Here is a 17,447-nt window from a genome sequence, read left to right as displayed (position 1 = left end):
AAAACTGTGATTGAAGTTTTTAAGCTTAACTCAGAACTGATTAAAAACACAGTTTTGAGTCAATCTTAAACTTTTCAATTAATTATAAACAAATTAAGATTCCAGTATGCCTTTGCATAATGCGAAAGTTGTCAATTTTGCCAACACTAAACTAAAAAATTGCAAAAATGTACAAAAATGCTACGTCTACATATACAGAAAAGAAATATTTACAAGAAACACAGACCTAAATTTCGTACAACTGAAACTAAGTAATACAAATTAAATAAAACAAAAAAATATATATTCCTAAAAGTAAAAAAAGACAAAATATTTCTCATATTTTCTAAATTATTTATATAATACAAATGACTATTTATATGTTATGCTATAAGTAAAAATAGTTGTAATTTTTGTAAATACAGTATTTTTACACCGACAACAATGTATCAACATCAGCAACAAAAGAGTAAAAAAGAAACGTGGAGAAAACATAACCCATATATATTAAATATAAACTATTTTTTTAAATGGATATTAACTTGAAATACTGAGTTATATACAATAATAAAATCAAAACGATTCCATAACCGAATTTTACAATTTGTAAAATAAAAACTTTAAAGGGAACTGCAAAACTAAATCAATTACCCATTCAATTAATACAAACCAGTACTGTGTACAACATTTTTGTTTTATAAAATTGTAGTGTTTTTTATTCCAACATCCATTTGTTTATATGTTTAACGCTGGCAATGTTTTTTTTTCGAAAAGTGTACTGTGTGCATTTATGACGCTGTTTTGCTGAAAGGTTTCAAACACTAAAAGCGCGAATCTAATTGAAAAGTTCGCGATAGGGTTATATAGTATTTAAATATATGAATAAATATATATATATATATATATTAAATACAGCGTCGTCTATGGACAGTAGATGAGATGAGTGTAAAGTAAACTGAAAACAAAACTAGTTTTAAACAAATAATATATTTTATATACATAAACAGAAACTGAATTATTGATGTCAAATAAAAATTTATACTAAATGAACTTGTAACATTTTGTTTTTTTAAGATCATTTAATCTCCTTTAAGGTAATATTTGCTAACTATAATATATCAACAGATCCCACCCCATCCAACAATCCCGATATACCAAAAACAAGAGAGTCTATCGTAGAAGCACAATTTGTTTATTTCTATTTGTATGTTTCGATTACAGTATACATCAGTCATATATGTCGAAGGTATGCATACCTTTATAAATTACCCGGCGAATTGTTTTTTTTTTTTATTTTTGTATTTATTTTTTACTCGATTTTCATTGTTTGTATGTAGTTATGTTGTTTCATTTAATTGCTTATATCATTCACTCATGTGTAATGAAATACGGTATAAGATAATGTATATATCAGCCAGTTATTAACGAAGATATCGTTACATGATATATCTGCTTGTCGTATGTAGTTCCATTTAATTGCTAATATCATCTAGTCATGTATGATGATATACAATGCTACACGATAAACATAATATTACAAAAACCATAAAACACAAAAGATGCTTATTTTTCCATAGTTGCTTACATGCGATTTTGCCAGAAAATTACATAATCCGAGAACCGAAAATAACAGCATAATTATCACTTTGCTACAGATAAAGTGGCCTCAATCAGTTGACAATTGTCTCTTAAATAAATCAATGACACCAATTCGACAGTGGGATTTACACAATAATGAAAGGAATATACAAAATTGTGCGACTCTAACAAAAATGGAAAAATAGTTATTTCCCAAATAATAATATTACACCTTTTTTATTAAACTTTTTGTACAAGAAATCAAGTATCAACTGAACGAGGAGATGAAAACCGTAATTTGGTTGTATCGTAGTGTGTAATAGGCAATTCAACTTATAATATGTGTAAAAGATTAATTACTTAAATTAAATATATATAATAATAGGATTCATTCAATTACAATTTGTAGAGGTGAGTGTGTGTGCAAGTGGGGGATGATTTGTTTGTTTTTAAAGTAAGCAACAAATCAAAATAGGGATACGATTTGCTTGTTTGTCTTCAATCTAAGCAACAAAATTACAAATCAAAATGGGAAAGTGTTTTGTTTGTTTGTTTTCAATGTAAGCAACAAAAGAACCAAACTAAATTAGGAAAAAACATTTGTACAACTTTTCTAGCAAATGAACATTACGAAAAACAAATGTACAAGAACACAAGAGGAAAATAATATTGGAGCACTTTTTTGTGAAGGGGACGACTGTGACTTGTAGGCTGGGTTTATCTATGCATATGTAATAGTATAAGTGGGTGTGCTTGCATGTGTGTGTGGGGGGGGGGTTGTGTGAGTATCTTGACCTAACTTAGTGAACACATAGTTTTGAACTCGGTTGTATGTATTATATAAAAAATTGTACTACGCCTCGTCCGGAAAAAACGGAAACACAGAAATTGTAGACAGAAAGGTAACAGTATCTGCGGATTATATGTGGGAGTCTGTGTATGTGTGTGTGTGTATGGATTTATCTCGCATTTAATTGTATATTGTTGCTGCTTATTTAGTAGTCTTTCACTGTTTGTTGTTCTTAGAGAAATTGTGCGACGCCCAATTTAGTGAAGTCTTCCATGAATTGGCCAACGCTTCGCTGAATTTCGCCTGGAAATGTTCGCGCGCCTCGTCCTCCGTGTAGTCCAGCACCTGTTGAATTGATCCGTATATTAATAATATAATACAAACACATCAATGTTTTAACATACCAAAGTCTCACGTAAATAGTTTAGATCCTTTTTGGAGGACAATTCCGGCAATCCCGTTGAAATCATCATTGAGAACAACGATAAGATAAGGCAACCGTGTTTGCGTAAAGTTAAAAATGCCTGCAGAAAATATTTAGGTCATTAAACTTTCTAATAGATTGAAATTAAAATATGAGTCCAACTTACGCGCTCGCACAATTTCTGAAAGTAACAAAACTCTTTGGCTTCTCGATCGATGCAGCCTTTGTTAATAACATAGACGAAATCGTGGGTTAGCACAAAGGGAACGCGCTCGCGGCGCACACCAAATTTCTCCTTAAAATGTCCAAGAATGTGGCCAAAATCGATATGGAAGAGCTATTAAAAGATTTAAAGTTGATTGAGTTCATTAAACGGTAATCAAAATCGTTGCTCACCTGTCCATTGCGTTTGACCATTATATTGTCTGAATGTCGATCGGCCACGCCCAGCACGTAGGTGGCAACACAATAGCCAGCACAGCTGAGCGTAAACTCCTTGATGGCCTTGTTCAGTTTCTCGGGCGCCTTGTTGTGCTCTTTCAGCCAGCTGTAAAGCGAGCCCTTTTTGAAGGGCGACGTCGCCGAGAACATGCCCTTCTCCTTTTGTATATTGGCAATTGTCTCCGCATAGCGAACGACCTCAATCATGCCCAATCTCTGCTCCATGCTAATGCAGTTGTAAATGCTCATGCGCAAGTCCATGCTGCAAACACGAAAAATATATTTCAATTTCTAATAATAATTAAGAATTCGTCTTTTCGTTACCCTTCGCGCTTCCACAGCTGATCCATTACGCGCAGCATTTGGAGAGTCAACATATCCTGTCGAAGATCGTCACCATTTTTAAAGATAATATACACATCGCTTGCCGTCTGATCCACGTTTTCAAAAACGACCAGCAGTGGTCTCATTTTGCTGTCCATCACCTTGCACTTATCGGGTGTAACACGACTGCATCTAAAGCTCGGATTCAAGGGGTTTTTAATGTTTTGGAAGACACCGTTGTTGTGCTCATTATGCAAGAACTTTTGCAATTGCGTGCGCACTTTCTCCTTGCTTCCCTTTTTGGCTAACACCGAGCCCATCTTCAGTTTATCCAACACTTCGAGCTGTTTGCGCAGCGGCTTCACATGTTGCTTGCAACCCTTAAGATAAGCTTCCAACAGCAAACCGAAGCGCGTTTGCATGCAAGGTGTTTGCATTTCGGAACGCAAGTGCCAAAAGAAATAATGGCCAATGCGCTGATTGCGCAGCGCTCGCTCCAATAGGAATATGACCAGGTCGTTTTCTAGATAGGATTCGTGTTTAATGGCCTGCACCAGCTGTAACAGATACAGCAATAGCTCCTCGTCCCTAAATCACAGATAAAAGCATAATTAGTATTTGGACAACTAAATCATTGACCTCTTCAGGTCTTGTAAGCAACTTACTTTAGCAAACTCAGACATTTGATGGCGAATCGACGCACTGCTGGATCGGGATAAGCGTAATCGAGGAGCTCGAGTGAACGTTCGATGGAAATTAAGGGCCACAGCTTGAGAAGATACCAAATATCGGCCACATTATCACGCTCCTTCCAGTAGACGCAGTGTAGCAGCACCGACAGCTCCTCGGGACATTCGCGCAAGAAGTCGTTTCTGTCCAACGTAAGTATTTTATTTTATTGTTGATTGTATTGAAGAGACAGAGAACAACTTACCTGCGCTCCCACATGGCATTGCGATCCTGGTCGAACATCTCGTCAATCTTATCCTTACCCTTGTAGTTGTCCAACAGCTCACGCAGACTCTGATGTGGCTGCTCCGGCTCCAGCATTTGGAGTTGTTGACGATCGCGTCGGGCACGCGCACGATCGGCGGCATATTGCAGCACCTCATCCTCACTGGGATAGCAGATTTGTTCGCTGCCGCTACCATGATGGAATGTCAGATGCACCACAGCGCAACCGTCTTTGCGGGGATTGGACTCAACGGTGCCCAGAGGATGCAGTACCTCATCCAATTGGATATCATCGGCATAAGTCCAAGTGTACAGCGTATGTCTACCATGATGCAATTGATTCTTGAAATCAAAGAGTGTGGTGTTCACCCATGCCAAGGGATTATTATTGTAGGAGATGTCCTTAAGGGTGCTGCTGTTATTCGATGATTTCTTCGAGCGCGACATCTTCGTCACCTCGTAGATGACAATGCACAGCCGTGTCATGCGCGGCAACATGCTCATCTGCATATCAAAATCCAGCACATGCTCAAAATGAAAATCAGGTGAATTTCCCGAGCTGGGTGCATCGATGCTGCAATGTTTGCACAACTTCAGCTCGCCATGATAGAGTCCAACACGAACTCCAACTTTAAAGGCGCGCACCCGATCAAAATTCACATTGGTGATGCCGTGCAGCGTCAATGAGAAATTGCGTTTCTCCAAATCCCACAATGTGGTCGGCGTTTTCGTCAAAGCCACCGTTGGTTGGCGTTCCGGTTTCGGGGGTCGTTTAAGCGCCAAACTTTGATCGTTGTAATGATTGATGTAGGACTCGAGACGCATAACCGAACGCAACACAGCGTTGGGCACGGCGGCATCCGAGAGCGTCTCTTGGATGTAGAGGAACTGTATCAGCGGATGATCTCCGAACAGATACTCATCACGACCGCTCACCTTGAGTATGTAGTCGGTGGCGCGATCATTCATCTTCATTTGCGATCGATTCATCTTCTGCAGCGTATTCTCAATCAGCTGAAGCGGAGTATCATGCTCCAGCACTGACAGCGTAAATGTGCTCTGATCATTCTCATTCTTCACTACAATCAGAAATGCCGACGTAGGATGTCGTTGACGGATCAACTCCGGCATTGCTGTGGAGTTGGCCAAACGCAAGGGATGCTCGTAGAGCAAACGCTGTTGCCACGTGTACTTGGAACGTTCCAGCTTGATGTCATCGCAGATTTCCGTAATTTTGCTTCGAAAATGATCCACTTCTGGGGTGCCTTGTGTGCTCTGATGATCATACGACTTGCCAATGATATCGCTGACCATTTTGGTCAGCTCATAGTCGCTAGAGAAGCTGGTGGTATCAGTGCGTTCACCGAGGCTCAAGATACCAAAATAGGGCTGGACTTCGTTCAATCGTTTCGTTTCATCCGTATAAGGTTCAATATTATAGTGTGCAATGCCATAGAGCAAATAATCGCAGGGTTCCTTAATCAAATAACCCATTGAGCGAGTCTTCGCCTGTGCCACCATCTCTGCTTTGACCTCGCGTATGGTGGCCGTCGAATTGACGGACAAATGCATGACCAGGCCATTGGGTATGAGGCAGGTGAGCACCACAATATCCGGAGGATCGTTCTTCCACAGATATATTGAGAACATGGTTTGGCCAATGTGTGTTGGCTGCTGTTGGGGAGGCATGGTGCAGGACGCCAGTTTGATCGTTTGATTGATAAGAATGCGTCCGAGTTGTGTGTTTAGCTTATAAAACTAACAAAAAATGTTCACTATACAAGTGAGTGTGTGTTTGTTTGTGTGTGTAGAAGTGATCTTCTTTGTCTCCCGTTTCCCAATCTTCCGTTTTACTTTTATTTGTTGTCTTTTAATCGTTGCATACAATTGCAGTAGTTTTTCATCGTTATCAGCAGATTTTTTTCTAGTTGTCGTTGTTGTTTTTGTAGCTGCATTGTTGTTATTGTGGCTGCTTTTGCAGTTATCCATTTAAATTAGCGACGCAGTGTTAGTCATGGTGATCATCTCTCTGAAATATAAATCGAAAAGGTGGCGCCGGGTTATTTTTTGAAAAACAACAAAGCAAACAAATGACGTTCGAATGGAAATTAACCGCCCACTTTCATCATAAGATGGCGACGTTTCTCAGATTACTTTCGTTGTGTATGTGTGTGTGCGCTGCATATGCATTTGTATGCGTAAGAATTCATTTCAAATGTTTGCAAACAGTTTAAATCGGTTTAAACCGAATTTAGGGGTATTTAAAATTAACACACACCAGACAAAAGTTAAGATTAATAAACTGAAAGTAATCATTTACAGTTAATCGCCGAAAACATGAAAAGATTTCATTGACAAAACTCGTAAATTTTGAAATTATAGCTTGCCGTATGGATTAAACCTCCAAATACAAAAAAAAAACATTGACTTTATATTTTTAGTATGAATCACACACACATTATGCCGCTGGACGAGAGCAGGCGGGGAGAGCGAAGAGATGACGGCGACTGCGACGGCGGCAATGGCGAACAAGTCAAAAAATTAAAACAAGAATGAGCTGAATACTCTGAATACCACACACATAGCGAAGTTGTCATACTCTACGTTGGTGGCGCTACCTATGGGCATTGCATAAATTAGATGCGCATTTCGTGGTAATACAATAACAATGCAATGTGAGGTATATTGGAGAATATACGCACTTAAAGTGTTGGGAGTATATGTAACAATTGCGCACTTTTGGGATAGTCGAACCCAAATGACAACACGCAGCAATGAGACTCACGCGTAGAAAGGGTAAACATTACGCGGCACGGCCTTTGCCACTGATGTCTCATCTCTAAGTCGCTAGGCATTGATATTTGCTATTGCACACAGGAAAAAACCAAAAGTGTTGTTTGTTTGGTAAAGGTTTGTTGCAACTAAATAATGAGTCAGTTTAGCTTTTAACACAAAACTTATAATTGGGGTTATTTCGCATTTGTTATTATTGTTGTTTTTATATCCGAGTCTGTGTCCTCCCTCCATACATATACATATGCATATATGTATATATTTTTTTTGGGTGTGAGCTGCGCAGGCTTGATTTATGTTACCCGTTAACCAAATTGCTATGCGAACGCTAACCTTCTGTGTCACTTTTGCACATATAACGTCATTAACACAATTATCAATAATTTTCACTTTTTTGTACAATTTTTTTAATTTTTATTTGTAGTTACATTTCTATCTTGTTTACTTGTTGAAAGAAGCAGTAGAGACGAAGAAACATCGATGGAACTATCGATGCAGCATTGATGTCTTTGCTTTGTTGCAAACATCGATTATTTTCAGAAGTTATCGATGTCTCTTGTAGTCCATGTAATATAAATTTTGTTGAATGTAAATTTCTCGTTATTTATTTGTTTTATTTAACGGCTGTGACATAGTGTAGACAAAAGGAAAAAATTTACAATATGTGAGATTAGTATATACCAATAGATTGGTACGATCATCGATTGTTTTCAGTGAAATATTTCTACGCATTTTCCATAATCAAATGGTATTTTCTGTAATTCAACTTGCGGTCACACTGTTCATGGTGCAAAAGTAAACAAACAGCAAAATTTCGCAAAACAGCGAATATTTCAAAATAGTGGCGCTAAGAATGTGAAACAATGTGCAGAATTTGCTTAAGAAACTTGTAAGGTGCTGAGTAAGGAAATTTTAGTGAATGCAAAGCCCTAAGTGTGAGTTTACGATAAAGCAATGAACTTAAACGACGACTCAGATGAGGGTAAGTAAAAGTCAATAAACTGGCAGAACCACAGGGTGACTCTGCTTAAATGGTGCTGTAACTTTAGTAGAGAAAAGGCGCGCCAAATAAGTTTGTTTTGAATTTGAAACTAGCACTTTGGGATTGGTGCTATTGCACAATTAAAGCTTTAATGGCTTATTTCTTAAATCACTGTGCATCTGGCAATTAGCCAAGTGAATGCCCACTGCCAATTACAATGTAAACAATGGAATGAGACTCACCTGGCCATGGCCCACCTTACCATGACCCATTTTCAACATGTGCAACAGTTGTGTGTTTTTGTGCGATTTGTGTGTCTTGCGCAGTGAGTGGCAGCGTGTCATCAATGAATGAAACCGGACAACAGACGCAACGGCGACAGTTGAATCGATTTTCCAAGGCTACTTGCAACGACAAGCTCTCAGTTACATTTGAAGCGGCGCCTCGCACGGTTGCAGTTCTTGTTCTTGACGCTTGATGGGGCATTCAGAAAAATTTGCATAGACTTACATAAGGCAGGCAGCATGTCTTGGAAGTTTGTGGGCCAGCCCAAGGCGGGCACTGAGACCGCTCTAGAGGCTTGCGACTATTTTGTCGATGAGGTCATTGAGGTCTCCGGCGGACGGGGTGCGAAAACCGAAACCGCTTTGCGCAACATTTAACAACATATGTTTTAACATTTTCCACACTCAGATGCGCGTGAAGAAGTGCGTCAGATCAAGCATGGTGAACTGCGGGCGGCGGTCAGTGCTGGAGATGAACGCACAGTGCGTGTGCTGCTCGAGGCGCTGGGCAGAGAGCGACAGATCATTGTCAATATGGCACCAGCGGGCGCCAATACGTTGCTTTTTCTGTAAGTATCAGTTGCCACAGACTATACCATATGTTAATCCTTTCAATTTCCTATGCAGCGCCTGTCAATCCGGCTTTGAGAGCATCACACAGCGTTTACTAGATGCAGGCGCCGATGGACGCTCGCATGCGGTGACCAAATACTCACCTCTTTATGCTGCTGTGCACAATGGTCACTATGGCATTGCCAAGCTGATGCTGGACCGCTTTCCGGAGCTCATACAACAGGCCACTGTGGAGCGTTGGCTGCCGTTGCATGCCGCTTGCATAAATGGGCATATCAAGCTATTGGAGCTGATTATTGGCTTCGCATATCCCGACTACCTCTATCAAACATATCGCGATGAGGAGGGCCAATGGGAATGGCGTCTGCCCTTTGACGCCAATGCCCAGGATGTGACGGGCCAAACCAGTTTGTACATTGCCAGTTTGCTGGGCAACAAGCAGCTGCTGGGCGTGCTGCTCAAGTGGCAACTGCGCTGTCGTCGCACGATCAGCGTTGAAGATGGAAGCAGTTCTACAACTAGCGCCACAGCGGGACAATCCACGCCCATAACGCCTACACGCAAACGCATTTCCTTTGGTATTCAAGCAATTATGTCCAAGCTGCACATATCTGGCGAAGGCGACACACTGGAGGCACAAACGTTGCCCGCTGAGCAGGAGTCTCAACGTTGCCCAATACACATCAATTTGTTGTGTGGAGCAGCGCGAGAAACAGCTCTGTTGGCAGCGGTACGTGGCGGTCACTTGGATGTGGCACAAGCGTTGCTGCAGCATGGCGCTAATCCCAATATTGTGGCCAAGCCCGTGGAGGATCACAACGATCCCAAGTGCAGCGAGGAGATCTACGGTTTAAGCAATGTGCCCATTGCCGAGGCGTGCAAACAACGTTCGTTGGCCATGCTGGATTTGCTGCTGAAGTTTGGCGCACGCGATGATAATGGCACCGCGATTAGTGTGGCGATTGCTAGTGAGGATGAGGCGTTGCTCAGTCGTCTGTTGGCGCGTCGAGTGCATCCCGATTCGGACTACAAGATCAACAAGAAGGGTTTGCCTACGCCGCTGGAGGTGAATGTGTTCCTGCCCTCGGCTAGCAATATTTCGTACAGCGCCATGTTCCCAAATGTGCCCACCATCATTGATTGGCACAGTCTCAGCATGAACGTTCAGCTGCCCTTTGTGCGCTGCGAGTGGCTGGTTAGCGGTGTGCTGCAGCTGAATCCCAAGCTCACCTCGCATCCCAGGCTCAACGAGGTAGCGCTCACGGCCATCACGCGCATCGATTTTTCTCACAACGTGCTCACCAGCATTCCGCCAGAGCTATTCAATCTGGTTAGCCTCAAGTGAGTAGTGTAATTTGGAATACCCAAGTGGATTGATTTCTACGAATAGTAGAAGGACATTATTCCAAAGAAATATTGTCTAAAACTTTCTGTTTTTCTTTGCAGGTATTTGAATGTGGCGCAAAACAAAATCACAGAGCTGCCTGCGCCGCTGGCCAAGAGCTACAATTGCCCCGTGCTGGACGAGCTCTTTCTGCAGGACAATCAGCTGACTTCCTTGCCGGCAGCGATCTTCCAGCTGCCCGCTTTAACTATACTGGATATCTCCAACAATAAGCTGCAACAGTTGCCCTTTGATATGTGGCGTGCACCGAAGCTGCGTGAACTGAATGTGGCCTTCAATCTGCTGCGTGAGCTGCCTGTTCCGCCCATGCAGACAAGTGGTTCACTGCTGAGTCTGGACAAGCTACAGCTGCTGCAGTCTTTTGACGAGCCTTCGTCCAATAAGCCGCACACACTTTGCCAGCAGACGCTAACGCATCGCAATCTGTGGTCCACAACGCTGGACATAACGGACAATGATTTGAAGTGGCAACAGGAGCAGGAGCAAGAGCAGGAACAGGCAGCGATTGATGGCAAAGCGCCACCACATGGCGCTTCACAGTTGAGCAGTCTCAACATAGCCAACAATTTGTTCACCAGTATTCCAGCTGCGTTGCCTTGTCTCGCTGTCAACTTGACGCGGCTAAACATGAGCTACAATAGTCTGCGTTCCATGGGTCATGTGACCAGTTATCCAGCCACATTAAAGCAGCTCGACTTGAGTCACAATGAGATCTCGTGTTGGCCCAGTTTGCCACGCATCACCGACTCCGATCCGAATCTGCTGTGCTACAGTTATGTGCAGTTACCGGAGGGCAGCAGCGATGAGCCCATCTACAAGACACCGGCCAAGGGCAGCAGTTGCAGCTTTCGCGCTTCGGTGCTGAAGAGCGTTTGCCGGCATCGACGGCACTTGAGACTAGAGGCGTTGCGCACCTTAATCTTGGCCGACAATTTGCTGACACGCATTCAATTGTCCACAGATGATGCAACGACGTTGTTCAACGAGAGCGAAGATGCCGATTGGAGTGTGGTGGGCGTGAACAAGTCCAAGGTGATATTTCCCAATCTTTCCATGCTGGATATGACCAACAATTGTCTCAAGGAAATACCTGCTTCATTGCACGAGCTCAGCAGCTTGTCAGTGTTGAATATAAGCGGCAATGTGCAGATTACCGAATTGCCACCACATCTTGGATTGCTCTCGAGGCTATGGAACCTAAATACACGTGGTTGCCTGCTGCAGGAGCCCTTGCGTTCGATGATCGAGAGCAAGAAGCATAAGACCATGGACATTGTGGGCTATCTAAAGTCCATCTACGAGGACGCGCAGCCCTATGCACGGATGAAGCTCATGGTTGTGGGTTCTTGCGGCATTGGCAAGACGACACTGTTGGATCTACTGCGTCAGGGCGTGGGCAGCGGCTCGAGTAGCGCCAGCGCACATCGTTCTCGTGCCAATGAGAATCATTGGGCCAAACGCATGGGACACTCGCGCAGCACATCGCGTTCACAGCGACGCGCAAATATCTCCACGGTGGGCGTCGATATTGGCACCTGGATCTGTGAGAAACGGAAACGCGCGACGGGCTGTCAAGCGATTGTGTTTCGCACCTGGGATTTTGGCGGCCAGAAAGAGTATTATGCCACGCATCAATACTTTCTGTCCAAACGCAGTTTGTATCTAGTGCTGTGGCGCATTAGTGATGGCCACAAAGGCCTGGCGGAGTTGCTGCAGTGGTTGGGCAACATTCAAGCAAGAGCACCTAATTCGCCAGTGCTCATTGTGGGCACACATTTCGATACGGTGGGTGAGTCCATCTCAGCGCAACAAGCGGAGCAGCTGCAGCAGTTGATACGTGAAAAGTTCATAGCGATTCCGGATGCCGAGAAGATTGGATTACCGCGCGTCATTGATTCCATTGAGATCAGCTGTCGGTGAGTCTGCCAAACTTTGTTGCTTATTTTGAAATAGTAGTTTTTCGTATTAATTTAGCTTATCGAAGAGTGATCGCATATAGTTTTAAGTAGTGTTGATAGTTGAGTGATATTTTGTTGTAATGTCTCATCTCTTTTCTTTCCCAGCACGATGCACAACATCCATTTGCTGGCCAACATAATCTACGACACGGCTATGCAACTGCGTTCGCCGGGTTCCAAGGAGCCCATGTTGCTGCAAAAGATTCCCGCCAGTTACATTGCTCTGGAGGATATTGTGAATGTGATTGCCTGCAATTTGCGTGCGGCTGGACGTGATCCTGTGCTCGATGCAGAGCAGTATCGCAGTATCGTCACCGAACAAATGCGACTGCATAATTATAAGAGTTTCCGGGGGATGCTGCCGAGTTGCAGCAGGCGACGACGTGGTGTCATGACAACGGCATACTCTTGCACTATGATGATGCCACACTCAGGGATTACTATTTCCTCGATCCCCAGTGGCTGTGCGATATGCTGGCGCATGTTGTGACGGTGCGTGAGATTAATCCATTTGCACCTACGGGCGTGATGAAGCTAGATGATCTGCAGCTGCTGTTTCGCAGTGTGCATGCCCAGGGCAATGGCAATCGCAGGTTAGTGGTAGTTAAAATTATGTGAAAGACTCATTTATTAAAAACTATTTTTTTGCAGTTATATAGTCAGCTTGCTCAACAAGTTTGAGGTTGCCTTGACTTGGGATTCGCGTACCTTGCTCATTCCCCTCATTGCTGCCGCTGCAGGAGGCGGCTACCTATAATGATGGCACTACGGTGAAACTTCTACAGCGCGTGCGTGGACGTAGTCACAATTTGGGTTGCTCGGTGTCGCAGGAATTAAATCTGAATAAACTGATCTATGAGCAGCACTCGCCACGCACGCCATCAACTGCGGGAGGTTTGCCCAGCCAAGGCTTGCGTCGCATGCTTTTGATGACTTACTTTCCCTCGGGCTTCTGGTCGCGTTTGATCACGCGAGTGCTTGCCGATGAGCAGATCATTGAGGCCATACGTGGTGTCTACGTTGCTGCACAAGATGTGAGTCTAAGGCTATGATATTCAGTTTAATACATGCTTATTTGATGAATATAAATTTAAAACAGTTTCTCTTACCCAAAACTTTATAACTAATTTTGTTTCTTATTACAGAAATATTTGGACTTTGATTTGCGCGGCTCGCTGGAGCAGGATACACAGTGGAATCTTTGGCAGACGGGCGTGGCGCTTTACTATGGCCCCATCCTCATATTTCGTATCTGGGAGGTGCCTTTCCAAAGTACTGAGCGCACGCAGCCTTTTCGCACCGCCAGCAATCGCTTCAAGCTCAAGCTGGATGGCATTTGGAGTGATGTGAATCTTTGCTCTTCGAGTATTTTGGACGTCTACTTTCCCCCCTATTCAATGTGAGCATTTATCAAGAGTTGGATGCAGGGGAACGACAACTTCTCGCTGAGCTGCAGCCACAAATGTCGCAGGTGGCCAAATTGCTGGCTCTTGTGGTGGATCACATTGATCTCTTGCTGGAGGATTGGTATCCAGCGCTGGGCACGCGATTTGTGCACACTTCCGAGGGTCGTTTTTTTGATCACACGCCTGGTGTTGTGTCCGCGTTGTCTGCGTAAGCTGCAACTTCAGAATGGAGCAGAACCTGTCGATCGAGAGCCCAACTTCAATGGTAATCGTCCCAGTCGCAGCAGCAAACGTGGCCCATACTTTCTGCATGGCGTTGGCGATCCAGGTGACGATGGCGCTTTGAATGTTTTCTCCGCTTATCTGAATGCCACGGCGAGCAGAGAACGACACTCTGCGGATTCCTTGGGCGCTGGCTCCGATGCTGACTCAGGCGTTGGTCCCGATTCAGCGTTTTCGTCGCGCAACACTTCCATTGATGGTCATCCGGCTTATGCCTCACATCATCTGCCAGACAACTCGAATGTCTGCTATGCTTGGATGGTCGAAGAGTGCATTTTATCGGTATACAATCAGAGCAAACTCAGTTGTCCCGTGCATCTGGAGCAATCGATGGCGCAGCTGGCGCCAGATGTGATCTTTGCTGATATTCCCGACAAGCACACAATTGCCACTGAGTGCATCATCAAAGGTTCACTGCTGGGACGCGGTGCCTTTGGTTTTGTGTTCAAAGCTAGTTGCAAGTTGCGTGGCGCCCGCGCCTTTCGATCGGTGGCCATGAAGATGCTGCAACCGGTGCCGCCAGGTGCGCGTGCCAAGGAGGTGAGTTCACAATTCAAATAATTCACTTTATAGTTACTCATTTGTAATTTCTTTTTAGAGCGCTTTGATGGCCTATAAGGTGGCGCTGGGTAAATGGGATCGAGATCCTTTGCAGCACTCCTGCAAGGCTTACTGCACCGCTCGCCAGGAGCTAGCCGTGCTGTTGACCCTCAAGCATCCCAATATTGTGCCGCTCGTGGGTATTTGCATTAAACCGCTTGCTTTGGTGCTGGAATTGGCGCCGCTGGGCGGTCTGGATGCTCTACTAAGGCAGTATAGACGCAGCGGCGCTCATATGGGTCCACATACGTTCCAGATGCTTGTGGTGCAGGCAGCGCGCGCCATAGAGTATCTGCATCGTCGTCGCATCATCTATCGCGATCTGAAGTCGGAAAATGTGCTTGTGTGGGAGCTGCCGCAACCGCACAGCGAGGATAGTCCCAGGAATCAGGTGCATATTAAGATCGCCGACTATGGCATTAGTCGTCAGACGGCGGCTGGTCTCAGTGCCAAGGGCTTTGGTGGCACCGAGGGCTTCATGGCGCCCGAAATTATACGCTTTAATGGGGAGGAGGAATACACCGAAAAGGTAGCTAAGCAATTGTTATTGCAGCTAGAGAGTTTTACTAATTTGTGTGTATAACTTTAGGTGGATTGCTTCTCGTTTGGCATGTTTATCTATGAAAATATTAGTCTACGTCAACCATTTGAGGGACACGAGTCCATCAAGGAATGCATATTGGAGGGCAGTCGTCCAGCGTTGACACAACGTGAGACACAGTTTCCTACCTGTTGTCTCGATCTCATGGTGCTCTGTTGGCACGAGCAGCCACGACGGCGACCCTCTGCTAGTCAAATAGTATCAATACTCAGGTAGGAGCATGTTTGAATATCGATTGCTGATTTGCAATGTAAATGAACTTCAATGATTCACTAATTTTTCAAACTAAAACCCAGTTTTCATACACTATTTGGTTATTCGCTTTTGTTGCATTGAAAATATAACTATTACTCGCATTTATTATTATACGATAATATTAATCATAATTGTGATTACTTTACATATATCCTTAACCATACGACCGATATAGTTTGTGTAGTAAAAATCATATTATTATTATTATATAAACATTCTATATGTATTCCCAGTGCTCCTGAGTGCATTCATCTGCTCGATGTGGTCGCCTTGCCACACAGCGACAAGATTGTTTGCGGCGCCTTTCAACTGCTGACCGCCGGCTTGGAGGAGGATCGCTCTGGCCTAGAGTTGTGGTTGCCTGCGTTCGGCTCTCGCATCGATATACTTGATGTGTCGCCAACAGGCAGTTTGCTGCAGTGCAGCAGCATTAGCTGTGCACCTCAGCCTCAAGTGGCGGCGCCCAAAACACCAGAGAATTCGGCAACGTCGCGTGCACGCTCCGCTCAGCGTATTCCCAAAGTGAATATGCTTTGCTGTTGTCTGGTGGGCGAGGCCATTTGGATGGGTGATGTGTCCGGCAATCTGCATGCGTACAGCACCACAAGCTATGCCCATTTGTTTTCCTATATGCTCGATCCGGCCATCAAGTCGGCGGTGATAAGTCTCGTTTATATGGAGGGAATTGCACGCGTTGCTGTTGGATTGCACAATGGTCGAGTGTTTCTCGTGGATGCCAGTCGCATGCCCAGCAATTGCGCCTTTGCTGAAGGCTCTTTTGTGCTCACCGAGATTTGTTCCGGCTTTGTGCTGCACGCCTCCTGCTCGGTGCTCATTGATGGGTGAGATTAGCATGTGCATTGCTTCTTTAACTCTCTCTAATTGACTTTTCACTCTTGCTTTGGCAGCGTCTATGAGCTTTGGTGCGGGGAGATTGCGGGCAAAATCAACGTATTTCCAGTGAATGAGGCGGGTGTGTGCGGCCATCAGGCATTGTGCCACAGCGAGGAGCCCAATCTCATCGAAGATGTCAAAGTGTCACGCTTGTGTAGCAACGACAGTCATGTCTTCAGCTGTCTGTATCCGGGTTGCATGGTCTATCAATGGGGAGCTGCTTCGAAGCGCATTGAGAACAAATTGGACTGCTCGAAGCTGCTGCCCTGCTCCGAGTCACTGCAGAGCATTGCAATTGACGAGCATGTGAATCTAATTAAATGTCAAATCTCCGCATTGGCCGCACACAACACTGAGCTCTACATTGGCACCACTTGGGGTTGCCTCATTGTGGCAGAGTTGCAAACGTTGCGTCCCATCAGCGTCTTTCGACCCTACGAGAATGAGGTACGCACAATTTGTGCAATGTAATCCTTAATCACGACTAACGACAACTGTGCTTTCTTTTGCAGATAAAGGCCATCATTACCATGCGCAATGCGGGGGTGCCCTTGATTGCCACGCTTGGTCGGCGCTATCGCTCTCTAATCTCACGCTATGTGGACACAGCTGAGTCGACATCACGTTCAGCTGGCTCTGTGGTGAGCACACCAACGCATGGGGCTGCCAAATCGGTGCCGCCAGCAGATGTGGACAACCACATTCATTGTTTGCTGTGGCGTGCAAAGCATTGGACCTAAAGAGGATCTCAATTCAATCGTATAGAAGAAATACTCTGGCAATATTTGTTAAACAAACTAATAGTATTTATTAATCCTCCCAGATATATTCTAAATGCGATACGAATTACTATATTTGTTAATCGTAGCTCTACCTCTGCTGAAGTAGTTCAATATTTCTTGTGGTGCTTTTAGAAATCGAGCA

The 17,447-nt window shown here is 44.2% G+C and overlaps 2 protein-coding genes across 2 annotated transcripts; one reads left to right on the top strand and one right to left on the bottom strand.

Annotated features, from left to right (window-relative positions):
• Positions 1-1,224: 1,224 nt before the first annotated feature.
• On the bottom strand, positions 1,225-7,776 carry LOC133839448 (phosphatidylinositol 4,5-bisphosphate 3-kinase catalytic subunit delta isoform). Its single transcript, XM_062271027.1, has 8 exons — positions 7,617-7,776; positions 4,471-6,519; positions 4,202-4,408; positions 3,537-4,124; positions 3,168-3,474; positions 2,938-3,108; positions 2,752-2,871; positions 1,225-2,692 (listed from the first exon to the last, which is right to left on the bottom strand). Exons 2-8 carry the CDS (start codon positions 6,177-6,179, stop codon positions 2,564-2,566), a joined length of 3,231 nt encoding a protein of 1,076 aa, XP_062127011.1. The 5' UTR covers positions 6,180-6,519; positions 7,617-7,776; the 3' UTR covers positions 1,225-2,563.
• A 254-nt stretch (positions 7,777-8,030) lies between these two features.
• On the top strand, positions 8,031-17,337 carry LOC133839445 (leucine-rich repeat serine/threonine-protein kinase 1). The gene is given in 17 exon segments (XM_062271020.1): positions 8,031-8,265; positions 8,333-8,892; positions 8,959-9,118; positions 9,177-10,463; positions 10,569-12,443; positions 12,591-12,837; positions 12,840-13,078; positions 13,137-13,203; positions 13,205-13,519; positions 13,631-13,870; positions 13,873-14,058; positions 14,060-14,713; positions 14,772-15,302; positions 15,363-15,586; positions 15,863-16,471; positions 16,538-16,970; positions 17,036-17,337. Coding segments are annotated over 16 exon segments (7,398 nt in total). The 5' UTR covers positions 8,031-8,265; positions 8,333-8,789; the 3' UTR covers positions 17,264-17,337.
• The last annotated feature ends 110 nt before the right edge of the window (positions 17,338-17,447 follow it).

The sequence above is a fragment of the Drosophila sulfurigaster genome, chromosome 2R (genome assembly GCF_023558435.1).
Source record: "Drosophila sulfurigaster albostrigata strain 15112-1811.04 chromosome 2R, ASM2355843v2, whole genome shotgun sequence".
In the NCBI taxonomy this organism is placed as follows: Eukaryota; Metazoa; Arthropoda; class Insecta; order Diptera; family Drosophilidae; genus Drosophila; species Drosophila sulfurigaster.
This window is presented reverse-complemented; position numbering and strand designations above follow the sequence as displayed.